This window comes from Ruditapes philippinarum, unplaced genomic scaffold (assembly GCF_026571515.1).
Source record: "Ruditapes philippinarum isolate M1 unplaced genomic scaffold, ASM2657151v2 ctg9395_1_1_1_1, whole genome shotgun sequence".
Taxonomy (NCBI): Eukaryota; Metazoa; Mollusca; class Bivalvia; order Venerida; family Veneridae; genus Ruditapes; species Ruditapes philippinarum.
The window spans coordinates 402-27,873 of NW_026865589.1; the positions used below are offsets into that span (position 1 = coordinate 402).

At 33.9% G+C, this 27,472-nt stretch overlaps 1 protein-coding gene across 1 annotated transcript in view; it reads right to left on the reverse strand.

Annotated features, from left to right (window-relative positions):
- Nucleotides 1–305: 305 nt before the first annotated feature.
- The window catches only part of LOC132729634 (nuclear pore complex protein Nup205-like), a gene marked incomplete at its 3' end in the record, with an annotated part of 35,030 nt that continues 7,863 nt past the window's right edge, over nucleotides 306–27,472 (reverse strand). The window contains 15 exon segments of the mRNA XM_060715440.1: nucleotides 306–325; nucleotides 616–736; nucleotides 1,488–1,677; nucleotides 2,081–2,138; nucleotides 5,920–6,102; nucleotides 6,860–7,120; nucleotides 7,968–8,150; nucleotides 8,525–8,718; nucleotides 9,456–9,594; nucleotides 9,862–9,971; nucleotides 10,250–10,382; nucleotides 11,266–11,328; nucleotides 11,841–11,953; nucleotides 26,247–26,411; nucleotides 26,795–27,020. Coding sequence (XP_060571423.1) covers nucleotides 306–325; nucleotides 616–736; nucleotides 1,488–1,677; nucleotides 2,081–2,138; nucleotides 5,920–6,102; nucleotides 6,860–7,120; nucleotides 7,968–8,150; nucleotides 8,525–8,718; nucleotides 9,456–9,594; nucleotides 9,862–9,971; nucleotides 10,250–10,382; nucleotides 11,266–11,328; nucleotides 11,841–11,953; nucleotides 26,247–26,411; nucleotides 26,795–27,020 — 2,159 coding nt within the window.

Here is a 27,472-nt window from a genome sequence, read left to right on the forward strand (position 1 = left end):
AAAAAAAAAACTCCAAAAACATGAAGAAAATGGAGCATTTTTATACAGAAAGACCCATGAGACTTACCTTTGATCCTGCAAGTTTGTTTTGTTCACAGGTTTCTCAACTCAAACCTCAGGAGAAAGTGTGCTAGATTTGGAGCTGGCTGTTCCAATGACTTTATTTCATCAAAAGTTTGATAAGATATTGTCTTGTAGAGTTTCTAACTTTACTGCTGGACACATCAGTGTCATCCATCAACTAGAGTGTCTCCTAACTCCTCCTCCATGTCATCAGTATCCAAACAATCCACAAAAACGTGTAAAATAATTGCTCGCTCGTCTCCTTTATACAAAACAATTGAATAGGTTATAAAACTTCAATGACCTTTATTCTAACAACTTTCTAAAAGTTTATGTTCTACACCAATCTTACAAATATTAGCACTGTCTTAGTCAACTAACATTTTATGCCCCTGACAAATTTAAGAACCTTATTTGTCTCTGAAACATTCAATAGATTTTTACCTTTAAAATGACTTTTGTATTGCATATTGCCCTATACTGGGCACTGACAAGTGCTGAACTATAACAGATAACTGTTACATGACAATATAGAATATAATAAAAATTTACCTTGTTCTCATTAAAGAGTGTGACTAGATCAGACTGTATGGTGCTGGATTTTCCCACCATGTATAATATCCTTGTAGCTGCCAAAGTGTGTTCAGGCATTGTACTGTTGAACATTATGTACCTAAATAGAAAATTGTCATCTATAAACTTTAATTTGTATAATGGATGTACATTTCTAAGATATAATCTTAAGGAGTGAACAGTTTAAAGTAAGGTTATTCTGTTCGGATGTGCATGCTAACTTGATTTTACAAATTATTTACTCCAATACATGGGATACTAAGATAACACAAATGAGCCGCGTCATGACAAAACCAACATAATGGTTTGCGACCAGCATGGATCCAGATCAGCCTGCGCATCCGTATTCGCTATCAGTTTCACTACTTGTTATAGGGTTTTTAAGCGAACAGCATGGATCCTGATCAGACTGCGGGGATGCGCAGGCTGGTCTGGATCCATTGTTATGAAATATTATTTTAGTCTCTCTTTTTTCAGTTTTAAAGCTGCATGCCTCCAGATGAGCCAAAACAAATAAAATAAGAAAATCAATCTTAAGGAAAATGTACAAATTTTTTTTTAAGAAAAGTAAAAATATTTACAATTCAAGTAATAATATGCATGTTACATGCAAAGAATGGCTGATTTTGCAGTATTCATTACCATATTTCTATACATGAAGGGCTCGTTTCGCTATTTCCACATTTGGTAATTTGTATGGATTTTGCACAATACACTGTACTTTTACTTTCTTTTTTCACTTGAACATATTTTATTTTTTCACTTGAACATATTTTACATTTTAGTACATTTTGATAATAAGTCAGTTGGGATGTGATATGATAATTGTTTTAATCATTATTATTACTTACTTTGCTACAGTGACAATATAATCTGCCTGGTTTGTCCTAGGGTTGATACCAAGAAGTAGCCTTTCCACGGGTGTGACAAGGAGAGCAGATCCTGTCTCACGAACCATATCAATAAACAGTTCCTCTTTCTCTAGGGTGAGTTCTATTATTTGTAGACACAATAAGGCAGATTTCTCTAAATTCTTCTGTCCTGATACATATAAATATAAGAATATTTGAGTATTGAAGCCATTTCAATTCTGCCAAACATTTGGCAGTAAAGAACTATATATGTATTGCAGAAACTGTTACATTCTTTCATAAGTAACAATCTTGAGAATAATTCTTTCATAATATTGATAAAAATTCTAAGTAAACAAGGTGCATAACTCCTAAAATATTATTGGAATTATGCCCCTTACCTTACACATACATCCTATCATGATAATTAAGTATTGCAAGTTTTGTGTAGATACCTTAACAATTGTTTGAGAAATGGGCTACATAAAAGCTTTTGAAAGACAACGATGCCTCAGCTATCAAAAATAGCTAATAAGCTAAATAGACAATTTCTTCCAAACAGGAAGAGATAGAGCTATTATGAACTTACTAACCTGGTGTGTTTGTATAACTTTCAAAATGTGTCATTGCATCATCTAAGATCCGCAGAATCTAAAAGAACAATGTTTACAATTTTACATTCATACATGCATATATATGTCTTTCATGAGGAAATAAATATGTCAAAGGAAATTGGATTATAAACATTATTTCACTTTAAAAATACAGGTTCAGTGGAGATGGTCTTCAGTGACCTTTAACTGGAGAGAGCAAATAAGGTTACTATACACAGGGGGTCACAAGACACAATCCCTTCAGTTTCCTTTCATGTTATCAATGTGATTGTATAATAAGAATAGCTGTTCATTACTACATTAATGTAATCTAAAACCAGATATCCAGTCTTCATACCATTAATTCTGATAGGGATTTTAAAACAAAAATAAAGTACTGTATAAGTGGATATTTATATGTCACAAAAATTTTGTGAAAGTCAAAAGGCGGACTTCTTGCGTGAGCAAATATATGCAAAAAAATGATTTCTTGAATTTAATACTACTTTTGTGATATCAATAATAAACAAGTACATGCCAAGAATATGCCTTTAATGCAAACGTTTTATTCAATTGTTTAATACCTTTATTATTTATATAATTGTTTGAAATATATAGAGGATATTTGTTTGTTTGTGTGTAAGATGAAACAAAATTACATCTTATACAACAAACTAGAAATGTGTCATCATGCCACGGATGCCCCCGCATGCAGCCAAAATTTCAAATGTTATAATATTTAGTTCCAAATTTGTTTGCACAAATTATTTTTTTCATTCTAAGTTCAAAGCCCTTAAAACTTTTCAATGTTAACACAAACCATTTTTATACAATGTTCAAGGCACTGAAATTATTCAGTCTTAACCATTTTTATACAATGTTCAAGGCACTGAAATTATTCAGTCTTAACCTTTTAAAAATAGCATATTGCATATTTGTAGCCAACATAATGGCTATATACATTTCCACAAAAGTATGAGTGCTGAAACTGAAAGTTCAAATTTTTTCCAACATTCAGGAAAGATAAGTTTGTCTAAAATCATTGAACCACGACCAAATTCAAACTTAAACTGCTTATTCCTAAGATGTATCTATATTATTTTCAAAGTGAAAGGGACATAACTCTGCCAAAAAATCATCGAACCATGACCAAATTCCAACTTGACCTGCGCATTCCTTTGACATATCCATATGTCAATTTTGAGTTGAATATGTAACACTGTTGGGTTGATAATGAACAGAAACTGTAAATTTCATATCATTTTCAAAGTGAAAGGGGCATTACTCTGCCAAAAATCATTGAACCATGACCAGATTCGAACTTGGTCTGCGCATTCCAAAAACATATCCATATTTCAAATTTGAGTTGAATGTGTAATATTGTTGGGGAGATAATAAACGGAAATTGAAAATTTCATATTATTTTTAAAGTGAAAGGGGCATAACTCAGCCAAAAATCATCCAACCATGACCAAATTTGAAATTGACCTGCACATTCCTTTGACGTATCAATATGTCAAATTTGAGTTGAATGTTTAATACTGTTGGGGAGATAATAAACAGAAACTGAAAATTTCATATTATTTTCAAAGTAAAAGGGGCATAACTCTGCCAAAAATCATCGAACCATGACCAAATTTGAACTTGACCTGCGCATTCCTTTGCATATCGATATGTCAAGTTTGAGCTAAATGTGTTGTACGATTGGGGAGATAATGAACGGAAACTAAAAATTTCATATTATTTTCAAAGTAAAAGGGGCATAACTCTGCCAAAAATCATTGAACCATAACCAAATTTGAACTTGACCTGCGCATTCCTTTGACGTATCCATATGTCAAGTTTGAGTTGAATGTGTTGTACCATTGGGGAGTTAATGAACGGAAACTGAAAATTTCATATTATTTTCAAAGTAAAAGGGGCATAACTCTGCCAAAAATCATCGAACCATGACCAAATTTGAACTTGACCTGTATTTTCTCATGACATATCAATATGTCAAGTTTGAGTTGAATGTGTTGTACCGTTGGGGAGATAATGAACGGAAACTGAAAATTTCTGTTATTTTCAAAGTAAAAGGGGCATAACTCTGCCAAAAATCATCGAACCATGACCAATTTCGAACTTGACCTGTATTTTCTCATGACATATCCATATGTCAATTTTGAATTGAATGTTTTGAACCGTTTGGGAGATAATAAACGGAAACTGAAAATTTCATATTATTTTCAATGTAAAAGGGGCATAACTCTGCCAAAAATCATCGAACCATGATCAATTTCGAACTTGACCTGTATTTTCTCATGACATATCCATATGTCAAATTTGAGTTCAATATGTGCAAGGGTTATTAAGATAATGAACGGAAACTGATGATGACGGAAGGACGGAATGACGGAACAGGGTAACACTATATGCCCCTGCCATTATATGGCGGGGGCATAACAAACAAATTTTCTTTTTATTTTATGCATAAAAACAAGTTAAAACGAAATTTCCATAATATTAACGTAAATATTAAAATCTGTTTTCCCCATTGAGAGCCCCATTTAGTCGGAATTTCTCATTAAAAACAAGAAGTCTTGAGCTGAAAAATAAGTCTGACAATCAACATTAAATGACAGTGATATTATTTATTTTGTTAAAAAAATATGAATGATTGTTTGTTTTTATAATAATCAGTTTTTATAATAAAAACAAACAATTCTTGTAGGAGAAAAATTCTAACCATCCATCCATATTTCTGTTACTTACTGCTAATTTATATTAGACCTGGCTTTGTTAAATGTAAGCGGCAGCCATTTTTTAAAGTTGTGTATTTCATGGGAGGAAAATAATTGTGTTTGATTCGGAGGGATATCATTTGGATTTGTTAGTCATACACCTTTTTAAAAGAAAGAAAACATATTTGAGGATTGAAACAGACAAAACATAAGTGTTTACAGATGTGAAAACAAGAAAAAGGCAGCTATGAAAATGGAAAACTTGGAACTTGCTCGGAATGCTGGGTATTTAACTTGTTCTACGAGCTGATAGCTGTCATTGCTTTTCAATTTTTCGTAAAGCATACGGCAGTTATTGCTTGTAGGATACTTTAATATGCCCAAATGTCATCAAGAGCAGTTTGCATGTGGAAGGAATGTATTTTTCAGACTGTAAACATGAAACAAACAATTCAGAAATGAAACTTGGTGATTGGAATTTGAATGAATAGAAGTAATTTTTCTTCTTTTTATTACTTTTGACATTTAAGTTATTTATCAATTTCAGCTTTGCGTTTTCTTTAAACAGCCTGACATTGTCAGAATTGTTAGCAAAAATAAAATTGAGGTACCCCATGGGAAAAATCTTAAAAAAGTAGTTTTGGCATTGAAAAGTGTGAAATTATATTTTGATAATTTTCACTGTGAAATTATCAAATATAATTTTCACGGATAAATCAGTAATCCACTGAAAAGCATAAAATAAACATTGTTAGTTTGATAAAAACCCTGATCACACATTTCTTTTCATATTTTGAAACATTCTTTTGTTATATGAATAACCTATTGTGTTAATTGTTAACACAAATATTGTTTTATCAAAACATTTGTGATTTGTTAAGACAAACTTAAACAACGCAATGAGAAAAATAATCTCAGTACCTGAACAGTCAAACTTATTCATGTAAGATGCTGTATGAAAATGTGTTTTCAAATGAAAGAAGAAAGTTTGCCTAAAAAGAAATAATTTTTGTGCGATCAAATATTTGCGAATAATTTCAATTTGCAAAAATTGCAAATATTTCCATGTCGCAAAATTAACCACTTATACAGTAAATGAGAATATAAGAGTTTTACCATTTGATAAAGTCTACTATCTTTCAACATGTTGACCATCAGTGTAAATCCGGCAGGTTTATTGGCAACTATAGTTTGACCACTTCCCATCTCTATCACTTGATCCATGAAATGATCTCCCTGGATCTCGTAGTCATGAAGTAACTTTCTGAGAATACCTAGTGAAAGTGATGCTACCTCCCACTGTTAGAAAACATAGAAAAACACATTCTAGAGACAAGTTGTTACATTTATACACGTAACTATGTTAACAAATAGATGTCACAAGTTATCTATTCTTTGTCCTTATAATATTTTTATGGTGCAGCTTTAAAACATACAAGCATGACCAAGGTCTTATGGCAACTAACTAAACTTGCAGTACTTAATAATCATTATAGGATGTAGTTGTAAGGTAAGGGGCATAATTCCAAAAGCAATATTTTAGGAGTTATGTTCCTTGTTTACATAGAATTTTTTTAATATACTAATTAATCAGGTGCACGGGTGAAAAATATAAGGCACAAACAAACAAATGTAGTTAAACCACAAATCATGCTAGGTCAGTTTGATAGCTACATGATAAAACAGAATTAAATATGAATCACAGGATTTGAACCCACACAACTGCAGTACAAGTGATTTAATGTCAGTAACTATACCATTTGGTCTTGGAGACCCTTGTTCTTTAAGATACTGATATACCCCTGTATGATATGTCAAACTGAATTAAAGATTTCATATTCATTTTTACATCTCTTTTTTTAAATATGAATATCCTGACAAATGATAGAATGAATTCAATTTACATGATAGCTAAAATCATCACTGCAATTCTGAAACTGAAACCTCTCTAAATATTTTCTTTAATGACAAAAACATGGAGATGCCAGAATTAGATAGTTCTTTTTTATCCCTGTTAAGAAAATTCATACAAAATTACACAAGAAAAAACACACACCTTTTCTTTTGGATCTTTGTAAGCTCTAGCACCAAACTTAAGGAACACATCATCTCTGACATAGTGTAGGTAGGGATCAAATCCTGGTGCCCTTGATCCAGCCCCGAGTGCTGCAGGGATAGGTGTGTCTGTTAACATTGTAAGGAAGTGTAGAAAGGCACATGTTATAGGGTATTCTTCATTCCTAGACTCTACCTCATCTAATTCTATCTGTATACCTCCAGACTGTTTACCATTCCCTTGCTGAACTGTCACCAGTACCTGATAAATGTATTACATTGTATATAAATATATATTCCTTGTTTCCTAGAAAAAAACTATTTTGCAAACATGCAGTTTCTTTCCTGTAAACAATAAAATAGGCAAGACTGCAACACATTTCCCCCATTAAATTATTAAGACTTATGTGTATATAGATATACAATGTATAAGAGCATATTCAGCATAACAATAATGATTGATTGACTGACCTGGGTACGGAAACAGCCTGATTAAACTTAAAAATGAAATTTATTCCACATAATTCAAACTGGTTGAAACCAAGGTTCATGCTCAAGACAATTATTTCAAGTCATGTGCTTCAAGCAACTGCATTCTGACTGCAAAAAGTTATTTTCTTTAAGTTATTTTCTATCTATATTATAAGGCTAATAAGTGATTGAATATTGTACTAACAATCAATCAGCCTAAACTCTAGAACTAAAGCATTAGGTTTTATTGTCCAAATAAGATCTGTATTAGTCATACTGTAACCTTTATCTTATAACATAGAATGTAAGTGTCTAATATCTGGTATATATTTTGTTTGTTTTGTTTGGTTTTACAATGCATTAACACAATTTAGGTCATATGGCGCCAAAACAGGAAAGATAATTTTGGCTAACCTTGGTTGTTATAAACTTAAAGCAACACCAGGGGTCAAAACCACATCACCTGCTGGAGCTAAGAGATGCATAGACTTTAGTAATTTGAACCCATTTAGTCACCACTTAAAATCACACAGGGATAAATGGTGGCTGTGATTGCGATGCCTCAGCCCTTAAAGGCTTCTCGTTAGCCACACATATATAATATATACCTGTGTGAGAATTACTGGTATAAGACATACCTGTGAGGCCTCCAGTGTCTGCCATAATGTAGCAGCATACTCGGGCATCTTAGCTAGCGAAGCTAGAACCTTCAACAACTCAGACTTCATCTGTGGAGGAACACTACAACTGACCAGTCCAAACAATAACATCACCACTGACCATTGCTGATTCTCATATATAGCTATACAACAATTCTCACTCTGTAAACATAGACAAAAACTTCATTTACTTTACATCTACAAACTCAAACAAGACTCTTTTCTTATATGGATCTAAAACACAACATAAAAGCAAGTAATTTCAATAATTTCATAAGGGAATAAAAACTTTTGTGTGGGAACACTTTTTAAATACAATGATTTATATATTTTTTTAAAGAAAACTGACTTGTAGACTTCAACTATTTTATTTATTTCTTTTAGAGGGTGCAATAATTTGAAGAAAATACAAACTTAATAAAAATACTTAATCATTTACATGTATCTCAAATGATGCTAAATGAGGAAAGAGAATATTAGTTATTGTACATTGTTCATGCTAAGCATAAGCTACAATCACAAATAAAACTCATTACCTGCTCACAAACTCTCCTCACTAGCTGTAACACCATGATCAACCCTTCCAGCTCTTGCGGGGTGATGACACGACTGTGCAGTCTATATGACATAGAGGGATCAGAGGTGAGTGGAGACTCGCGTCTTAAACTACTGTAGTACTGATTCAATGACGTGAAAATGTGATCCCATGACACTGTACTTGATGTACTCCCTGTGAATTAGTCAGTCTGCATTTTTAATTATCAAAAAAAAAAAAAAAAAAAAAAAAAAAAATTCAATGAATATCAGTTACTTAACATGTAAAGAAAATCATCATAATTTGAAAAACATGATATAGGAACAATAAGCAAACTTATTTATTTTATCACATTTATCATGTTTAGCAAAGCAACATTTTTCTCTCATTTGACTTGACGGTGTAATCTAAACTACATGTGAGGTGTTACTGTAAAGGATATAGGGTTATAAGCAATGAATACAAAATTATGGGCAAAAAAACATCCTCGAATATCCACAATTGATTAACGTTATCAAGCCATGGGTAACATGAATCAATTTGCGTCAATATACAACAACATGTGCATAAAATATCGACCAATGAAATCGTGTTTAACAAAAACTGCCGCAAGTTTGTCTGTAAGATAAAACATCACATAGAGCGTTTTAATGGATTTTAACCACCTCATAAAATCTTGAGGCAACCAATGAAAGAGCTGTCTTTAACACACCTTTAATCGATTGGATATTGGCCAAAAATCCCAAGGCTGATAAATACTAATGTTTCAGCTGTGGGTATCTGACGATGGGCAAAAAAAGTAATTTAGATCAAGTCAATTAACAAGTAAAGCCTTTAAAAAAGGAAACCTTGATTTAAGATAATTAACAGCTAACCAGTGATTGCATTTTACATAGAGTTCAAATTTATGAGAATCTTCAAACTTTACATACCATTTATCTTGAGTAGATTGTAACAATGTTGAGCACTCTGTTTAGAGGATGCTAGTCCTGTCAACATCTTGATGTACGGTACATACAGGGAGGCCGGTAATAAATCTCCTGCCATACGTACAAACTTGTATAATGCTACCTGAAATTATAGTGTCACATTTCTAATTTACAACTTGCAAATTGACCGTTTATGCTTCCAGTATACAGTGATTACAGTATTGGCGACACATTTTCAAGTTTAGATCCCCAAAATTGGTAATGAACAGTTCAACTTATAGAAGCTAAACAAGTCGATTTACGAAAATTTAGATGGGGTGAAATCACCATAAGACAAAATTGTAATTGAAAAGGATCAGTGAAAAGAAAGAAAGGTAAAGCAAACACAAATAATACAATCATGTTATACCTGTCTTTGTGGAGGTCTATGATGGAATGAGTCTTGTTGACTTGTAGGTTCAGGACACCAGTAATCCAGTGATAGGTCAAGGTCAAGTGGGTCCTTCTCATATAACTTTACTAATCTGAAATAATATATAATGGTTAAAATTGGTTTTCATTTAGTACAATATATTGCTAAAAGTTTTTACAAGACGTGTGTGAAACTAAAAAAAAAATCACTGCAGCTGAATATACAAAATAACTTTATACATACTTTTGTTGAATAGTCAAGGTAAATTATTAGCTAAAATGTATCATAAAATATTACTGTATGTGGCAGGTGGACCAAGATCAAACATATTTATTTATTACAAAATAATGAACAAATCTTACGTTGTTAAGTTTTAAGGTAATACTAATAATAATGTATACCAATAGTAATAGATGTTCAAAATCTCTCCTCAAGTTGGCAGGGGGGTCTTGACCTTCCTGTAGATGTGCCATTATAATTCTTGCTGCCTCGTCACCACGGTTACGAATTTCTTTTACCTGAAATAAAGATTAATCTTACTATATTAAGTTTACATCAGAAGGTGTAGATGACAGGCTAGTGCTAGTAGCTTGAATATCAATGCACTCTGACTAAAGTGTATATTATCAGTTATAAAGACTGTTGACAGGTTATATGGCCCTATATAAACAGCTGTTTGTAAATATAAACCGAGCCGCTAGGCGAGGGTTATATTGCAAACAGCCGTTAATATATGGCCATATAACCTATCAACAATTTTTATAACAAATTAATTATACAGCAAACATCATTTTTTAGAGAAAAAAAGTAAGATTTCTTCAGGAATCGACAACAGCCGTGTATATAAAAGTATATAAACGTCACGGTTATCAAATGAAAAGCGACGTTACAAACGTGCAGTATTATAATGATAAATAGATGGCTGAAGACTTCTAGTATTTATGTAGTGAAGTCTCTTGTAATTATCTGGAAAACTCTAGTCCACTTCACAAATCAAGCATGATAACAGCACATATATAGAAGGATAACAGTTAAAACACTTTCATGTTATTTTTATCAGATATCAACTTATAATTCATTATCAAAACTAGAAATGTGTCCATAAGACATGGATTATGGACACAGATACCCCCACTTTCCACTTTAGTCAGTCTACAGATGGACAGCAGGATACAGTGACAGTGTGATGGATAAACAACTTTATATGCATCCCCACTCAACAGGTGGGGGCATAAAATTAGTTTTTACATCATTAACTTCTCTGAATGCATATTTCAGTATTTCCAAGGCATGCAGACAAAAGAAATATGGGCAAGAACAAAAGATCCTGGCCAAAAGAACAACATATCTTTCAATGAAGTTGCTTTCTGAATGTCAAAGATTTTAACACATGATAATTACCTTTAAGGGCATGTAATAAATGAAGTCTGTCAATAATCCATGAAGTCGCCTTACATAGAACTCCTGAAAACATTAAATGACAAACATGAATATATGAAATAAAGTACTTCATATGAATCTAAACAATTTGTGACAGAGTTAAACAACAAGAACAGCTGTTCAGTCTTAAAAAAAAATGATTATGATAAAAAGGTGAAAGAAATTTTACAGATCCAACATCAAAAATAATTTATCACATAAACCATGGCCTAGGAGTGGCAATAAGCCATTCAATAAAAAACGATATTACACTAGTGTGATAATAATTTGATGTGACATCATCTGTTTTATACAAACAGCATAAATGTGCACTTGATTTTAACGTTCCATTGTAGGCATGTCAATTCATAAAAGATTTTTTTACAGTTATTATTTTGGTTATGTGCTAAATAGATTGTAGGTCCATTACTACATTTGTTGAACTTGTTGATGAAATAATATTATGCTTGCCAGAGACTCCCATAATATAACTTTATGCAACTCAGTATTGAACCTACACTTGTATAATATCCTCTATATACACATACAATACTGACCTCTTTATGAAGTTTCTCTACTGAAACAACTGATTTATGTAGAAAGCTGAACACCTGACCATCAATGGCTTGATCCATAAAATTCTCATCTTCTTCATAATATTCTCCTGCACCTGATATATTACAGTAAAATCTTATATCTCACATATTATATGATATCTTACATCTTATATCTCACACCTTATATCTCACAAAATATATCTCACACCTTATATCTCACATCTTATATCTCACATCTTGTATCTCACACTTTATATCTCACACCTTATATTATCTCACACCTTATATTATCTCACATCTTATATCTCACAACTTATACCTCACATCTTATATCTCACACCTTATATCTCATGGCTTATATCTCACATCTAATATCTCACATCTTATATCTCACATCTTATATCTCACACCTTATATCTCACATCTTATATCTCACACTTATATCTCACATCTTATATCTCACACCTTATATCTCATGGCTTATATCTCACATCTAATATCTCACATCTTATATCTCACACCTTATATCTCACATCTTATATCTCATATCTTATATCTCACACCTTATATCTCACAACTTATATCTCACATCTTATACCTCACATATTATATCTCACATCTAATATCTCACATCTTATATCTCACATCTTATACCTCACACCTTATATATCACAACTTATATCTCACATCTTATATCTCACACCTTATACTTCACATCTTATATCTCTCACCTAATACCTCACATCTCACATCTTTTACCTCACAACTTATATCTCACATATTATATCTCTCACATTATACCTCGCATCTTATATCTCACACCTTATATCACACATCTTATATCTCACACCTCATAACTTTTATCTCACATCTTATATCTCATATCTTATACCTCACATCTTATACCTCACATCTTATATCTCATATCGTATACCTCACACCTTATATCTCACATCTTATACCTCACACCTAATATCTCACATCTTATACCTCACACCTTATATCTCACATCTTATATCTTATACCTCACACCTTATATCTCACATCTTATATCTCATATCTTATACCTCACACCTTATATCTCACATCTTATATCTCATATCTTATATCTCACACCTTATATCTCACATCTTATATCTCATATCTTATATCTCACATCTTATATCTCACACCTTATATCTCACATCTTATATCTCATATCTTATACCTCACACCTTATATCTCACATCTTATACCTCACACATTATATCTCACATCTTATACCTCACATCTTTTATCTCACACCTTATATCTCACACCTTATTTCTCACTAACCAGATAGAAAAATTTGTAAATGTTACTAAAAATAGTGGTGTTGGAAAATCTTATCTCACATGGGCTTATCTCACACTCAATGTGCAGCACTTCTAAAAACGTATTCCTACACATACGCGATTCACTCCTATTTTAACAAAAATGAAACGTCAAAATGTATTAAAAATATGTGAGCTAATCTATTAAATTGTCCACGGAATCAAAATAGATTGATATTAATTTTCACACTGCAATGAGTCCTACTCTACCTAGGTCCGCCCTTTTCAATATCGACCCGTTACTAAAAATAGCACACTTAAAATATCGCAAAATTCTTCGTAAAATCGGATATTATGACACTTTACCTGAAGAACATCCATGTCTTCTGTTATGATAACGATGCTTCTTGATGACAATCTCATTTTGATTTATTTTAATTGAATATTCGGCCAAAATAATCGAATAAGTATAAAAATCTTTGCAAACGGTAAACGCTTTTTGGCAACCATTTAAGTATGGACTGAATTTCTTATAAACACTTACATTATGACACTTTCCGACTTTAATATTGATGTGTTTTATCATGATAACCTTACTTTTTGATGAGTGATCTCATATGAATTCATTTTCATTGAATTTTTCACACATAAACTTGGTCAGTACAATTTTTTGCGGACGTACATCAGGCGCCTAAGCCCCGCCCCGCTTTTCAAAACTAGGGCGTAGCAAGTAGATCTAGTTTCACTGATATTCATTGTGTCCAGGTGAGTGCGAAAAATAATCAACCAAGGCTCGTTCCCGATGGAACCGATCACCCTCGGGTTGGGATTTCCCTATCCTCTATCTAACCTAATGATAGATTCTATTAATCTCACATATTATATCTCACACATTATATACCTTATATCTCACATCATGTATCTCACATCTGATATCTCACATCTTGTGAACTTTAATGCCAAAGTGCTTGTAATTCACACTTATATCATATGCTTTATAGTTCTTACTAAAAACATAATAACATTAAGAAATATTTCTTATACTGCAAAATCATTATCATTTGTGGTGCATTAATTTTTGTGGTTTTCGTGAAGAGGTCAATCCACAAATTTAAGATCTAAAGAAATTTTATTTCATCCGCTGTAACATTATTTTGCATCACATTATTTACATTTTACCTTTTTGAAAAATCGGCAGTCAACAAATTTAAGAACCCATGAAAATGTTCTTTGTGACAAAAACACAAAATTTCAAGTCCAAGAAATTAAGTGAATTCACAGTATTCCATTTAAATTACAATGGTTTCTGACATTTAATATTTATGATAAAGGATCCAAGTTTATATTGACAGATCAAATGTATAACTTATTTAAGAACTAGAAATGTGTCCATAGGACACGGATGCCCCCACACGCCACTGTTCTGTCAATCTTATGACTCTAGGTCAAATATTTTTTGGACTACATGTGCCACAAGTTGAAAACTAAAAATCAACAAAAAGCCATAATTCTGTTAAATTTGGTCGCAGCAAAAATTCCTTCCTTTACTACCATCTACACATTAAGGTTGTTAATCCCTGGAAGTTTAAGCAAAATCTGCCATCCGGTTTAAGAGGAGTTGCATTCACAAAATTTCTACATAGTATATAGTGAAAAAATCAACAAAGGGCCATAATTCTGTTAAATTTGTTTGCAGCGAAAATTCCTTCCTTTACTGCCATCTACACATTAACGTTGTTCATCCCTGTAAGTTTAAGCAAAATCTGCCATCCGGTTTAAGAGGAGTTGCATTCACAAAATTTCTACATAGTATATAGAGAAAAAATCAACAAAGGGCCATAATTCTGTAAAATTTGTTTGCAGCGAAAATTCCTTCCTTTACTACCATCTACACCTTAACGTTGTTCATCCCTGTAAGTTTAAGCAAAATCTGCCATCCGGTTTAAGAGGAGTTGCGTCAACAAAATTTCTACATAGTATATATTGCAGGGTTCCCACTCTTAGATATTTTGAAAATTTAAGGACTTTTCCAGGACTTATCAAGGACCTTTTTGGATTTTTTAATGACTTCTTAGAAGATTAAATTTCAAGTTATTTGATTTTTTTGTCCTATCAATATGTTCATGGTAATGTTTAGAACAACATTTAATAACACCAATATAATACATGTAGTTCATGACATAAATCTAACTCCATCTAAGAAATACATTCAGTGGTACTTTGTGACAGCAATTGTTTTTGCAGGTTGTCTTCAATTTTTATGTAAGTGTATATTGTATTCATGATTAAAATAGCACATTTTTTAGTATAACACATTCATTTTTAGTATATTTTGGCTATACAATGTATTTGGGTATTTCGTGCTACCCAAATACTGTATTCCTAGAAATGTTCGCGGATACAATATTTCGCGTTTTTCACAACGTCGGCATTTTCGCGGAGACAAACTTTCGCGCATTTAAGGTAACCGCGAATTCCGCGAATATTAAGTCGCTACGGCCTAAATTACAGTTTTTTGACAAAGTCGTGCCGTTCCGTGAACACTTTTTACTTATACCTTTTTCGCTATGCGATTAAGTAAGATTTAGTCAGACCCGTTAGCTTTTATTCTCATTTGAATCATAACTGACTTTATCTTTAAAATGTCGATACGTAATTTTTTTACACCTGAAAAATCGGAAAGAATTGCCGATCCTTTGGAAACATTGTTACCTTCTTGTAGTACGAGTGATGATTCTGTGATAGAAATTGCGAATGAGAATGTGAAGGATGTTATTAAACAAGAGGGCCATGATGGCCCTAGATTGCTCACCTGATTTATCAAACTCATCCAAACAATTACCTAGACAAGCATTCTGACCAAGTCTCATGACAGGTGAGTCAAAAATGTGACCACTACAGTGTTAACAAGGATTATCCATATTTGAGCACTGCGACCTAGTTTTTTACCCAGGTGACACATATTCAAACTTGACCTAGAAATCATCAAAACAAACTTTTAGACCAATTTCAAGGATACTTGGATCAAAACAGTAGCAACTAGAGTGTTAACAAGATTTTTCTATTTTTAGCTCCGGTGACCTAGTTCCACATGCGATTTCGAACTCATCCAAGCAATTACCTATACAAGCATCCTGACCAAGTTTGATGATAATTGAGTCGAAAATGTGACCACTAGAATGTTAACAAGGTTTTTCCATATTTGGGCGGTGTGACCTAGTTTTTTTCATCCAAGATGACCAATGTTCGAACTTGACTTAGAAATCATCAAAACAAACTTTCAGACCAATTAACAGAATATTTGGATCACAACAGTAGCCACTAGAGTGTTAACAAGGTTTTTCTATTTTTAGCTCCTGTGACCTAGTTTTTCATCCGAGATGACCCATGTTCGAACTCATCCGTGCTATCACCTAGACAAGCATCTTGATCAAGTTTGATGATGATTGATGCAAAAATGTGACCACTAGAGTGTTAACAACGTTTTTCTATTTTTAGCTCCTGTGACCTACTTTTTCATCCGAGATGACCCATGTTCTAACTCATCCGAGCTATCACCTAGACAAGCATCTTGACCAACTTTGATGATGATTGATGCAAAAATGTGACCGCTAGAGTGTTAACAAGGTTTTTCTATTTTTAGCTCCGGTGACCTACTTTTTCATCCAAGATGACCCATGTTCGAACTCATCCGAGCTATCAACTAGATAAGCATCCTGACCAAGTTTGATGATGATTGATGCAAAAATGTGACCGCTAGAGTGTTAACAAGGTTTTTCTATTTTTAGCTCCGGTGAACCTACTTTTTCATCCGAGATGACCCATGTTCGAACTCATCCGAGCTATCACCTAGACAAGCATCTTGACCAAGTTTGATGATGATTGATGCAAAATGTGACCGCTAGAGTGTTAACAAGGTTTTCTATTTTTAGCTCCGGTGACCTACTTTTTCATCCGAGATGACCCATGTTCAAACTCATCCGAGCTATCACCTAGACAAACATCCTGACCAAGTTTGATGATGATTGAGGCAAAAATGTGACCTCTAGAGTGTTAACAAGGTTTTTCTATTTTTAGCTCTTGTGACCTAGTTTCTCATCCGAGATGACCCATGTTCGAACTCATCCGAGCTATCAACTAGATAAGCATCCTGACCAAGTTTGATGATGATTGAGGCAAAAATGTGACCGCTAGAGTGTTAACAACTAAATGTGAACGGACGACGGACGGACGGACGACGGACAATCATCGATCCTAAAAGCTCACCCTGAGCATGCTCAGGTGAGCTAAAAAGGCATTAAACGTAAAAGGGGGAACTATGCGAACTATGATGAGGAAACACGGGCGGAGATCGGGAAATATGCAACATTACACGGAAATGCTAATGCAGTTCGATACTTTACTAAACAAGAGGGCCATGATGGCCCTGAGGTCGCTCACCCTGTATATAGGCCCCCCAAACCCCACCCACCCACCTCCCCCCCCAACGTTGCAGGGCTTATTTAACCCAAGGGCTTTTATTTGCACAAACTTGGTATTACACCCATAAGAAGATGTTTCATGCTAAACATCTAAGCTCTAGCTCATTGGGCTTTTTAAAAGAAGATTTTTTTAAGTTTTTACTATACACATATAGTTAAAACAATGACACCCCTGGGGCCGGGCCAGTTTTGACCCCAGGGCTTTTATTTGAACAAACTTTGTAGACACTTACTAGAAGATGTTTCATGCTTAATATCTAAACTCTAGCTATTTGGGTTTTTTCAAAGAAGATTTTAAGTTTTGCTATACACATATAAAGAAAATCAATGACCCCCGGGGCGGGGCCAATTTTGACCCCAGGTCTTTTATTTGGACAAACTTTGTAGACACTCACTAAAAGATGTTTCATGCTTAATATCTTAACTCTAGCTATTTGGGTTTTTTCAAAGAAGATTTTTTAAGTTTTTACTATATGCATATAGGGAAAATCAATGACCCCCTGGGGCGGGGCCAATTTTGACCCCAGGGCTTTTATTTGAACAAACTTGGTAGACACCCATTAGAACATGTTTCATGCTCAATATCTTAGCCATAGCTCTTTGAGTTCTTTAAAAGAAGATTTTTTAAGTTTTTACTATATGCATATAGGGAAAATCAATGACCCCCTGGGGCGGGGCCAATTTTGACCCCAGGGCTTTTATTTGAACAAACTTGGTAGACACCCATTAGAACATGTTTCATGCTCAATATCTTAGCCATAGCTCTTTGAGTTCTTTAAAAGAAGATTTTTTAATTTTTTACTATATGCATATAGGGAAAATCAATGACCCCCCGGGGCGGGGCCAATTTTGACCCAAGGGCTTTTATTTGAACAAACTTGGTAGACACTTATTAGAACATGTTTCATGCTAAATATCTTAGCTCTAGCTCTTTGAGTTCTTTAAAAGAAGATTTTTTAAGTTTTTACTATATGCATATAGGGAAAATCAATGACTCCCTGGGGCGGGGCCAATTTTGACCCAAGGGCTTTTATTTGAACAAACTTGGTAGACACCCATTAGAACATGTTTCATGCTAAATATCTTAGCTCTAGCTCTTTGGGTTCTTTAAAAGAAGATTTTTTAAGTTTTTACTATATGCATATAGGGAAAATCAATGACCCCCCGGGGCGGGGCCAATTTTGACCCCAGGGCTTTTATTTGAACAAACTTGGTAGACAATCACTAGAAGATGTTTCATGCCAAATATCTAAGTTCTAGCTCTTATGGTTTTTTAAAAGAAGATATTTAAAAAAATTTATTTTGGTTGCCATGGCAACCAGAGTTCTGCATGGAATTAAATTCTTTGAACAATTTTTAAAGGTGACCACCAAAGGAACATTCCTGTGAAGTTTGGATGAAATTGGCTTAGTGGTTTATGAGGAGATGTCATTTAAAGTAAAAGTTTACGGCCGGACGCCGGACGGACGGACGGACGGACGCCGGACGAAAAGCGATCACAAAAGCTGACCCTGTCACTTTGTGACAGGTGAGCTAAAAACTGAAACTTGACAAACCCATGAATGAGAGTACTGTGAGATCAATCAAAAAAGCGTATAAACAAAAAACCACTCAGACTCCAGAAAAAACTGTAACTAAATTACCGAAATGTGACAATCTTGGTAGGCCTAAATTACTGGGAAAATATGATGATGATGTTGTAGACTATGTTAAGAAATTACGAGACTCGGGTTCAATTGTAAATCGGCAGATTGTTATTGCCAGTGCACGTGGAATTTTGATGTCTAAAAATAAATTCATTCTTGAGGAATTTGGTGGCCATATAAATTTGAACAGATCATGGGCAGAGTCATTCATGAGACGTATTGGGTTTGTCCGTAGAAAGGGCACGAAGGCTGCAAGAAAATTGCCATTTGATTTTGACCAGCAAAAAGTTGACTTTTTGACCAGGGTACAAGATGTCAGAGACAAATTCTCAATACCTGAGGAATTGGTCATCAATTTCGACCAAACAAATATCAGCATTATACCATGTGGCAATTGGACAATGGCTGAACAAGGTACGGTATAAGCCTACATGTATTTGTTCTTCAAACATGAAAAAAATAATATTAAAACAAGCAATTATCATAGTATTGCAAGCAATCCATAAGTCCCCTACCGGTTAGAACCCTATCAACATTCTGAAGGGCCATTGGCCATTCACTAATGTTTCAATTTTTCTCTATTTTAAAAAAATTTGTTGGAAAAGTTCTTTAAAAGTAATCACAGGATACAGTTTTTATGAACAGACAGACAAACAGACAGACTGAAAGACACTCTAAAGTTAATATTTGAAACATCCCTGTTACCAAAATATACCATTTTAAAAGCAAAATTCTTAAAGAGGAGATAACTCTTGAATTAAAGATGCAATTTCATAAAAATGTTCAGCTCTTTTTGACTAATCACAAATACTGTTATATTTGCCATGTTTTAAGCCTATTTGTTGCCAAGGCAACTGATATTTTTTCAAAATAGGAAGAACAGATAAGGCATGCATAATCTCAAGACTGCTATCTACCAGACCTGGGGATGATTACATTGATCAGTAATTGATTAAATTACAATTACTTTCAGATTTTATTGTAATTGATTAAGATTGATTACTCACATTTGCCTCTGTAATCAATTGAATTACAATTACTTTTAAGAGAGTAATTGATTGATAATTGATTACATTGAATGTACATTAAACCACCCCAGAATTAAGACCATCCTGCTATTAAGACCATTTTTAAAAAGATTCTTTAAGTCAATGGTTTCATGATCCAGATTTAACCCCCTGCTTATTCACTTTTAAGACCACCATTATTAGTCAGTCCCATTTTTTTGTTTTAATTTTAATGTGACTATTGAGGCCACTGATATTGAAGTCAACACCTATCTAGATCTTAAATTTGTTGTTATGATCTGCTTGAATGCTCTTTCAGCATGACACTTGATTTCACAAGGTGTGAAAAACTGTTATTGGGTTATTGTATGAAATTAGGTGAGAAGGTCAATTTTAGAGTGGTACATTGTTGCTTTCAGCACATTTATTTTTTGAAAATTTAAAATTTCATTTGATTTATGTACATCATATAATAAGTGATACTGTAAAATTAACGTTTAATTTCTCCAGAACTATGTTTTCCTTTTATCAGATTAAATATCAAAGCATTCTTTGATAGTTTCTTTTATAATGTATTTGTAGATACATATAAATAAACATATTGTTTATTCATACAAAATGACTAAAGTAGACCATGGTCTTAAAGTATGTAAGAAATGATAACAATGTTCACTTTTATCAGTCTAATTGAGGATTTTTACTGTATAACTAAAACACAAAAGTTAAATTGTATAATGTAAAATAAAGGCATCCTTTGAACTTAAATAGTTTCCTTTTAAATCTGAAAGTAATCAATGTCAATCAAAATGTAATCATAATTACTGACTGAATTTAAGCTGTAATTGATTAATTACAATTAATGTAATCAATTTTGGGCAAGGTAATCAATTACATGATGATTACAGTGTAATCATGTAATAAATTACAAAATCAATGATTACAGTTAATGATTACCCCAGGTCTGCTATCTACCCATATGTCAAGTTTCATAAAAATATTTCCAGTACTTTTTTAGTTATCACTGGTTTCAGTTTATGTGTAAAATTTGCCATATTTTCAGTCTATGTGTTGCCATAGCAACCAGAATTTTCAACATAGGAAGAAAAGAAAAAAACGTGCATAATTTCAAGACTGCCATCTACCCATATGTCAAGTTTCATAAAAATATTTCCAGTACTTTTTGCGTTATCACTGGATCGAGTTTATGTGTAAAATTTGCCATATTTTCAGCCTATTTGTTGCCATAGCAACCAGAATTTTCAACATAGGAAGAAAAGAAAAAGACGTGCATAATCTCAAGACTGCCATCTACCCATATGTAAAGTTTCATAAAAATATTTCCAGTACTTTTGACGTTATCACAGGATCCAGTTTATGTGTAAAATTTGCCATATTTTCAGCCTATTTGTTGCCATAGCAACCAGAATTTTCAACATAGGAAGAAAAGAAAAAGACGTGCATAATCTCCATACTGCCATCTATCCATATACCAAGTTTCATAAAAATATTTTCAGTACTTTTCAAGTTATCGCGGGATCCAGTTTTACGGACGGACGGACTGAAGGACAGACAGACGGACGGACAGACGGACGGAGGGTAAACCTAAAGTCCCCTCCGGTAAACCGGTAGGGGACTAATAAATTATTCCCGGTCTCCACCCCTGTATATGCGCATGTAGTAAAGCATATTTTCCATTTATGTATGTCACATTAAAGATTTAACAATTCATGCAATTCATGATTTACATTAAAAGTAGCAGAAAATTAACCGTTTTTTTTTCGTTCCAGACGTCTGGATTTATATAACTGTTATGTCATGCTACTGTAATATCGCTTTCATTATAACAACATAACCGCTGTTTATCAATGTGGCACTTGATCGCTATTGTACTTTTAACAAAGGATTACACCTACACCTAATCCAAGCAAATAAAATCCAAGTCATTCAATGTACGCAAACTGTAAATGCTATTGTATACGCTGTAACTAGCGAATAACGACAATAAGCATGATAATTACTAATAATTGACAATTTTCTTTTCAGGGTCCAAACAGGTATCTATAACTGGCCTTGAGGATAAAAGGCAGATAACTGCACTTTTGTCATGTACTATGAGCGGCACACTTCTACCCCCACAACTTCTTTATCAAGGGAAAACAGATCAATGCCATCCCAGTATACAGTTTCCTAAAGACTGGGATATTTTTCATACGGAAAATCACTGGTCAAATGAGCATTCAATGATTCGCTTCGTTGACAAAGTGTTGTCCCCTTACATTAACGAAACTCGAGAATCTCTTGATCTTGCTCTTAAACACCCCGCATTGCTGATTTTTGACTGTTTCGCTGCACACCGCGTTGATGCCTTCTTACAAAAGCTAGAACAATCTAACTTTAAGTGTGTGTTTATACCGGGTGGCTGCACAGGTGAACTACAGCCTCTCGATTTGTCTGGAAATGCTCAAGTCAAAGATGAAGTAAAAAAAGAGTTCACGCTCTGGTATGCGGATATAGTGCAGCGACAGCTTGATAAGGGCACTGATGTTGAAAAACTTAATATAGACTTAAAACTGTCAACTATTAAACCAGTACACGCTAAATGGATGATGAATGCCTTCGAAAAAATCAAACAGAGAAAAGACTTGATTAAATGTGGCTGGTACCGTTCTGGGATGCTTTCTAAAGAGTAAATCAACTCACTGTAACTGATAATGATTGTCATTCGTGCTTGTGCATGTGTATATAAATCATGTTTTGTGCATTAATTTTGTCATTGCATATTAAACCCCCGTATGTATACTGTATACACGTAGTTGTGTGACGTCACAGAACTTTACATAATTCTTTACACATTCGATAGCACCTGTGTTTATATGTTTTTTGTGTGAGTAAATTACAATAAATATTCTGCATGTTGATGTTTTTATTTGGATGAAGCTAGAAATGTTCGCGGATTTGTTATAAGTGACATATTCGCGGCTATAAAAATGCGCGAAATGATGCCTACCGCGAAAAGCGCTAACTTAAAATGCGCGAAATCTTTTCTAGGAATACAGTATGGAGTGGTAAATAGGCTGAGCTCTGCCTTGACAATAGTTCATGTATGCAATACTATTGTTTATTTTATATTGATTAACCTTTGGCTTTTAGCATGGTTGTGAGCAATTAGGATAAAAAAATTGACCAAGGAAACAACCAGACCTGTGAGCTTCCATCTTAGCAAGGGCCAATCAAGCAAACTTGAGGTTGATTTGTGACTGTGTTATTAGATTTTCCAAACAAAACCGCCATACTGGCATGCGAGCAGTTCCCGTACAGATGCAGTACCCGTATTTTTCATTTAAACACTTGATTTTTACTTGCATTCTTCAAAAATTCATTTCAAATCAAGCAGATACATAAACGAGACAAAATCTAAGTGTCAGTTCCTCAGTACGTATATAAAGTCTCATTTTAAATCACTTTCACCTATGCGTCGTCAAAACATGTACTTGTTTTCTCTGGGGGATTCCGTCCTTGCGCGCATGCGCAAAAATACTTTAACGTGAGACTTGTTAAAGGGTTTTCCACTAATACCACCTGTTTACAAATAAATAGGCAATGCGATGAAAAATTGTTTAATTATCATAATGTTGACCAATATTACTATAAATAATAATTTTATGGCTTTAATGCGTAAAATATCATGCATACAAGCATGTCACTGCATATGAATGCGTTGGGGTAACGGTACCGGGTAATAGATACCCGCGTTTAGTCTACGCTCTATTTCCTGAATTACATCTACAGTAAAAACCCGCTTTACGACCACCCCGTTTACGAGACCAACCCGCTAATACGAACGATTTTTAAAGACCCGATTTTTTTATTCTTTATTGTAATGGTCGCTAACCCCGATTTTGAGACCACCCCGTTATTCCGTAATACGACCAGTAAATTCAGTCCCATTTCGTAAATACTGTACATTTGGAAACCCATAAATACGACCGCGGGCACTTTCTCAACTTGATATTGAAATGTATGTATATTGCTGAAATCTTTTTGACACGTGATGTAAACAACAGTTGTCCTAGTTTTACGACATTTAACGACATCCAATTTACGGCAGAGGTCAAGGTTACTTTGTATCAAACCCGGAAATGATCAATAATATTGTCGATAATTTCTTAATTTCACACCTTTTATGTCATAACTGGAGGATTAAAACAACAAAATATTGAACAGAAAACTTTCAACAAGTTTTTTAGAGGTGTTGCTGCTATCATTATCTCTTTCGTTCCATAATTTTAAACAAACATAAACATGATACAATTAGGTTTTGAAGTAGTTATCGGCGATGAAAACTGTGAAAATAATTAAAGGTTAATTGTCGTTGTGCTTTGTAGTAAAATGGTGATTTAATTGAGTAAGTCGTATCGTTCTTTTAACAAGAATGTAAAAATATGTTTGTCTTTAAAGACATTCATACTGTAAAGAAGTTTAAAAATTTTATAATGTTAAAAAGTAAAAGAAAATAAATGAAAATAAAAAAATAATAGTGTATGCTTTATATCTTCTCATTTGAAATAGGTTAGCCCAGAATTAAACCTGTGTACAGTACATGGTATCCCTTAATATATTGCCTGGTTTTCTGTTTGACCAAACTCATTAATGAGACCAACCCGCTATTAAGACCAGATTTGTAAAGTCCCATCATTGGTCTCATTAGCGAGTTTTTACTGTATTTATCTCTTAGATATATATAATGGTCTGTTCAACAATTGTAAATGAAAAATAGGTCTGATATAATAAAATTGTATAATTATAATGGGTTAGATTTTATGTACGGGAACTACTTCTCTTCATACAAAATAATGGATAATTTCGGTACCCCATATGAGGCCTCATAAGTAAGGGTTATTCTATGTTTAGAACATGATGGAATTTCCATGATTTGTGTGACGAGCCGAATATTGATGTGTAACATTCAAATATTGGTGAGTGAGCGTAATAAAAAATAATGATTAAGTAACTATGATTTTTGTACGGGAACTGCTCCCATGCCAGTAGTAACAAGAAAATAAATGTTAAATCTCATAAATGTCAAATTTGGCCTCCCAAAACACTTGTAAATAGAAAAATCATCAACATCCATGATGCGGAAGTCAATATACTGTGCTAAGACCGCCATTTTGGTTGTTTGATTTACCTCCCCTTTACCAGACTAATTCCCGTACCTTCCCGGACTTTTTTATTTATCAACACTTATTCCCGAACTTTTCAAGGCCGGGAGCTCCTGTTTCCAAATTCACGGACATTTCCCGTTTTCCCAGACAGCGTGGGAACCCTGATAGTGAAAAAATCAACAAAGGGCCATAATTCTGTTAAATTTGGTCGCAGCAAAAAATCCTTCCTTTACTACCATCTACACATTAAGGTTGTTCATCCCTGTAAGTTTAAGCAAATCTGCCATCCGGTTTAAGAGGAGTTGCGTTCCCAAAATTTCTACATAGTATCTAGTGAAAAAATCAACAAAGGGCCATAATTCTGTTAAATTCTCTTAAATTTGGTCGCAGCGAAAATTCCTTCCTTTACTACCATCTACACATTAAGGTTGTTCATCCCTGTAAGTTTAAGCAAAATCTGCTATCTGGTTTAAGAGGAGTTGCGTTCACAAGATTTCGGGACGGACGGATTGACGGCCGGACGGCCGGACAAGTGCAACGCTATATGCTCCCACATTGTGGGGGCATAATAACAAATGCATGTTTGTGAGGGAAGAGGATGATAGTAATCAGTTTAGTCTATCAACATGTATCTGCCAATATATAGGACTAGTTTTCAGTCTTCAATTTCATGGACTGTAATATACACCTAGTGAGTCTTATTTAAGAATTATTAGCAACTTGTCTAATATATGAGCAAACATAGTAGCCATTTCTATTTTCAAGGGCATCAAAGGCAATACGCATACTAATCTACTAGCATGGAAAATACTCACCAGCTGCTAGTGGATATTGAGATAATTGTCTTAACATGACACCCCATGCAAACTGGACAATAGCTTTCAGACCCGGTATCTTCCAGTCCCCACCATCTCTCAGCTCCTTGTGTACATCACTAATGTAGCTAGGATCACTGAATACAGGCATAGAACCTGTGATTTCTGCAAGAGAAATATATTAATTTATAAACATTTTACGCCATTCTCCAATCATTCAATGTCAAAATACACAGATAATGGGTTATGCCCTTCTTCTCTACAAACAGTTAATTAGATAAATTCTCTACAATAAGTAAGACTTGTTTTGCAATTCTTGAAGCCCCTCAAGACATATCATTACAAATATTTTATCTAACAGTATAACTTAAAACCTTTGCTAGTTAGACCTGCATCCCTAAGAAATTTATGCCAACAGCATGTTTCGAAATATTCACAAATTTCGCAGTGTAACATACTTGTTTTGAACTACTGAATATGAGAAAATTTCAATTTTCTTTTGACGAAAAGTTTTGCTGTATATGATTTACTTAAAGAGACCTACAAACCTTCAGCATCCTCTCTCTCTAGTACAGAGACATCAAAACAATAGAGTAAAGCCATTAGTAGACTAAGAGTAACTGATGACACAGAACCGTTGGCCTGCAGGGAGTTATCGTTCTTCAGGTAGGAGATAAGCTGTATTGTGTCTTCCTTACTGAGGGGTTTCTGACACGAGAGGCAGAACAAACACTCAGCACATGTCACCTGAATCTCTTCATACATATCCTGTATCTGTGTGAATATATGTAACACAATATAAATGAGCCGTGCCATGACAAAACCAACATAATGGGTTTGCGACCAGCATGGATCCAGACCAGCCTGCGCATCCGCGCAGTCTGATCAGGATCCATGCTGTTTGCTATCAGTTTCTCTACTTGTTATAGGGTTTGTAAGCGAACAGCATGGATCCTGATCAGACTGCGCAGGCTGGTCTGGATCCATGCTGGTCGCAAACCCATTATGTTGGTTTTGTCATGACGCGGCTCAAATATTAAACAAAAACAAGGTAAAAGAGAATGGTAGAATGATATTAAAGAGATATGGTTTTTAAGTTACAACAAGATTGCATTTGATAAAAATGCTATGCCACCGCATGGTTCAAATTTCATAGCTGTACACCAAAGGACAAGAAAGTAGGTCACATCATCAAAATCTAGGTCACCTGATATCAAAGTTCAATT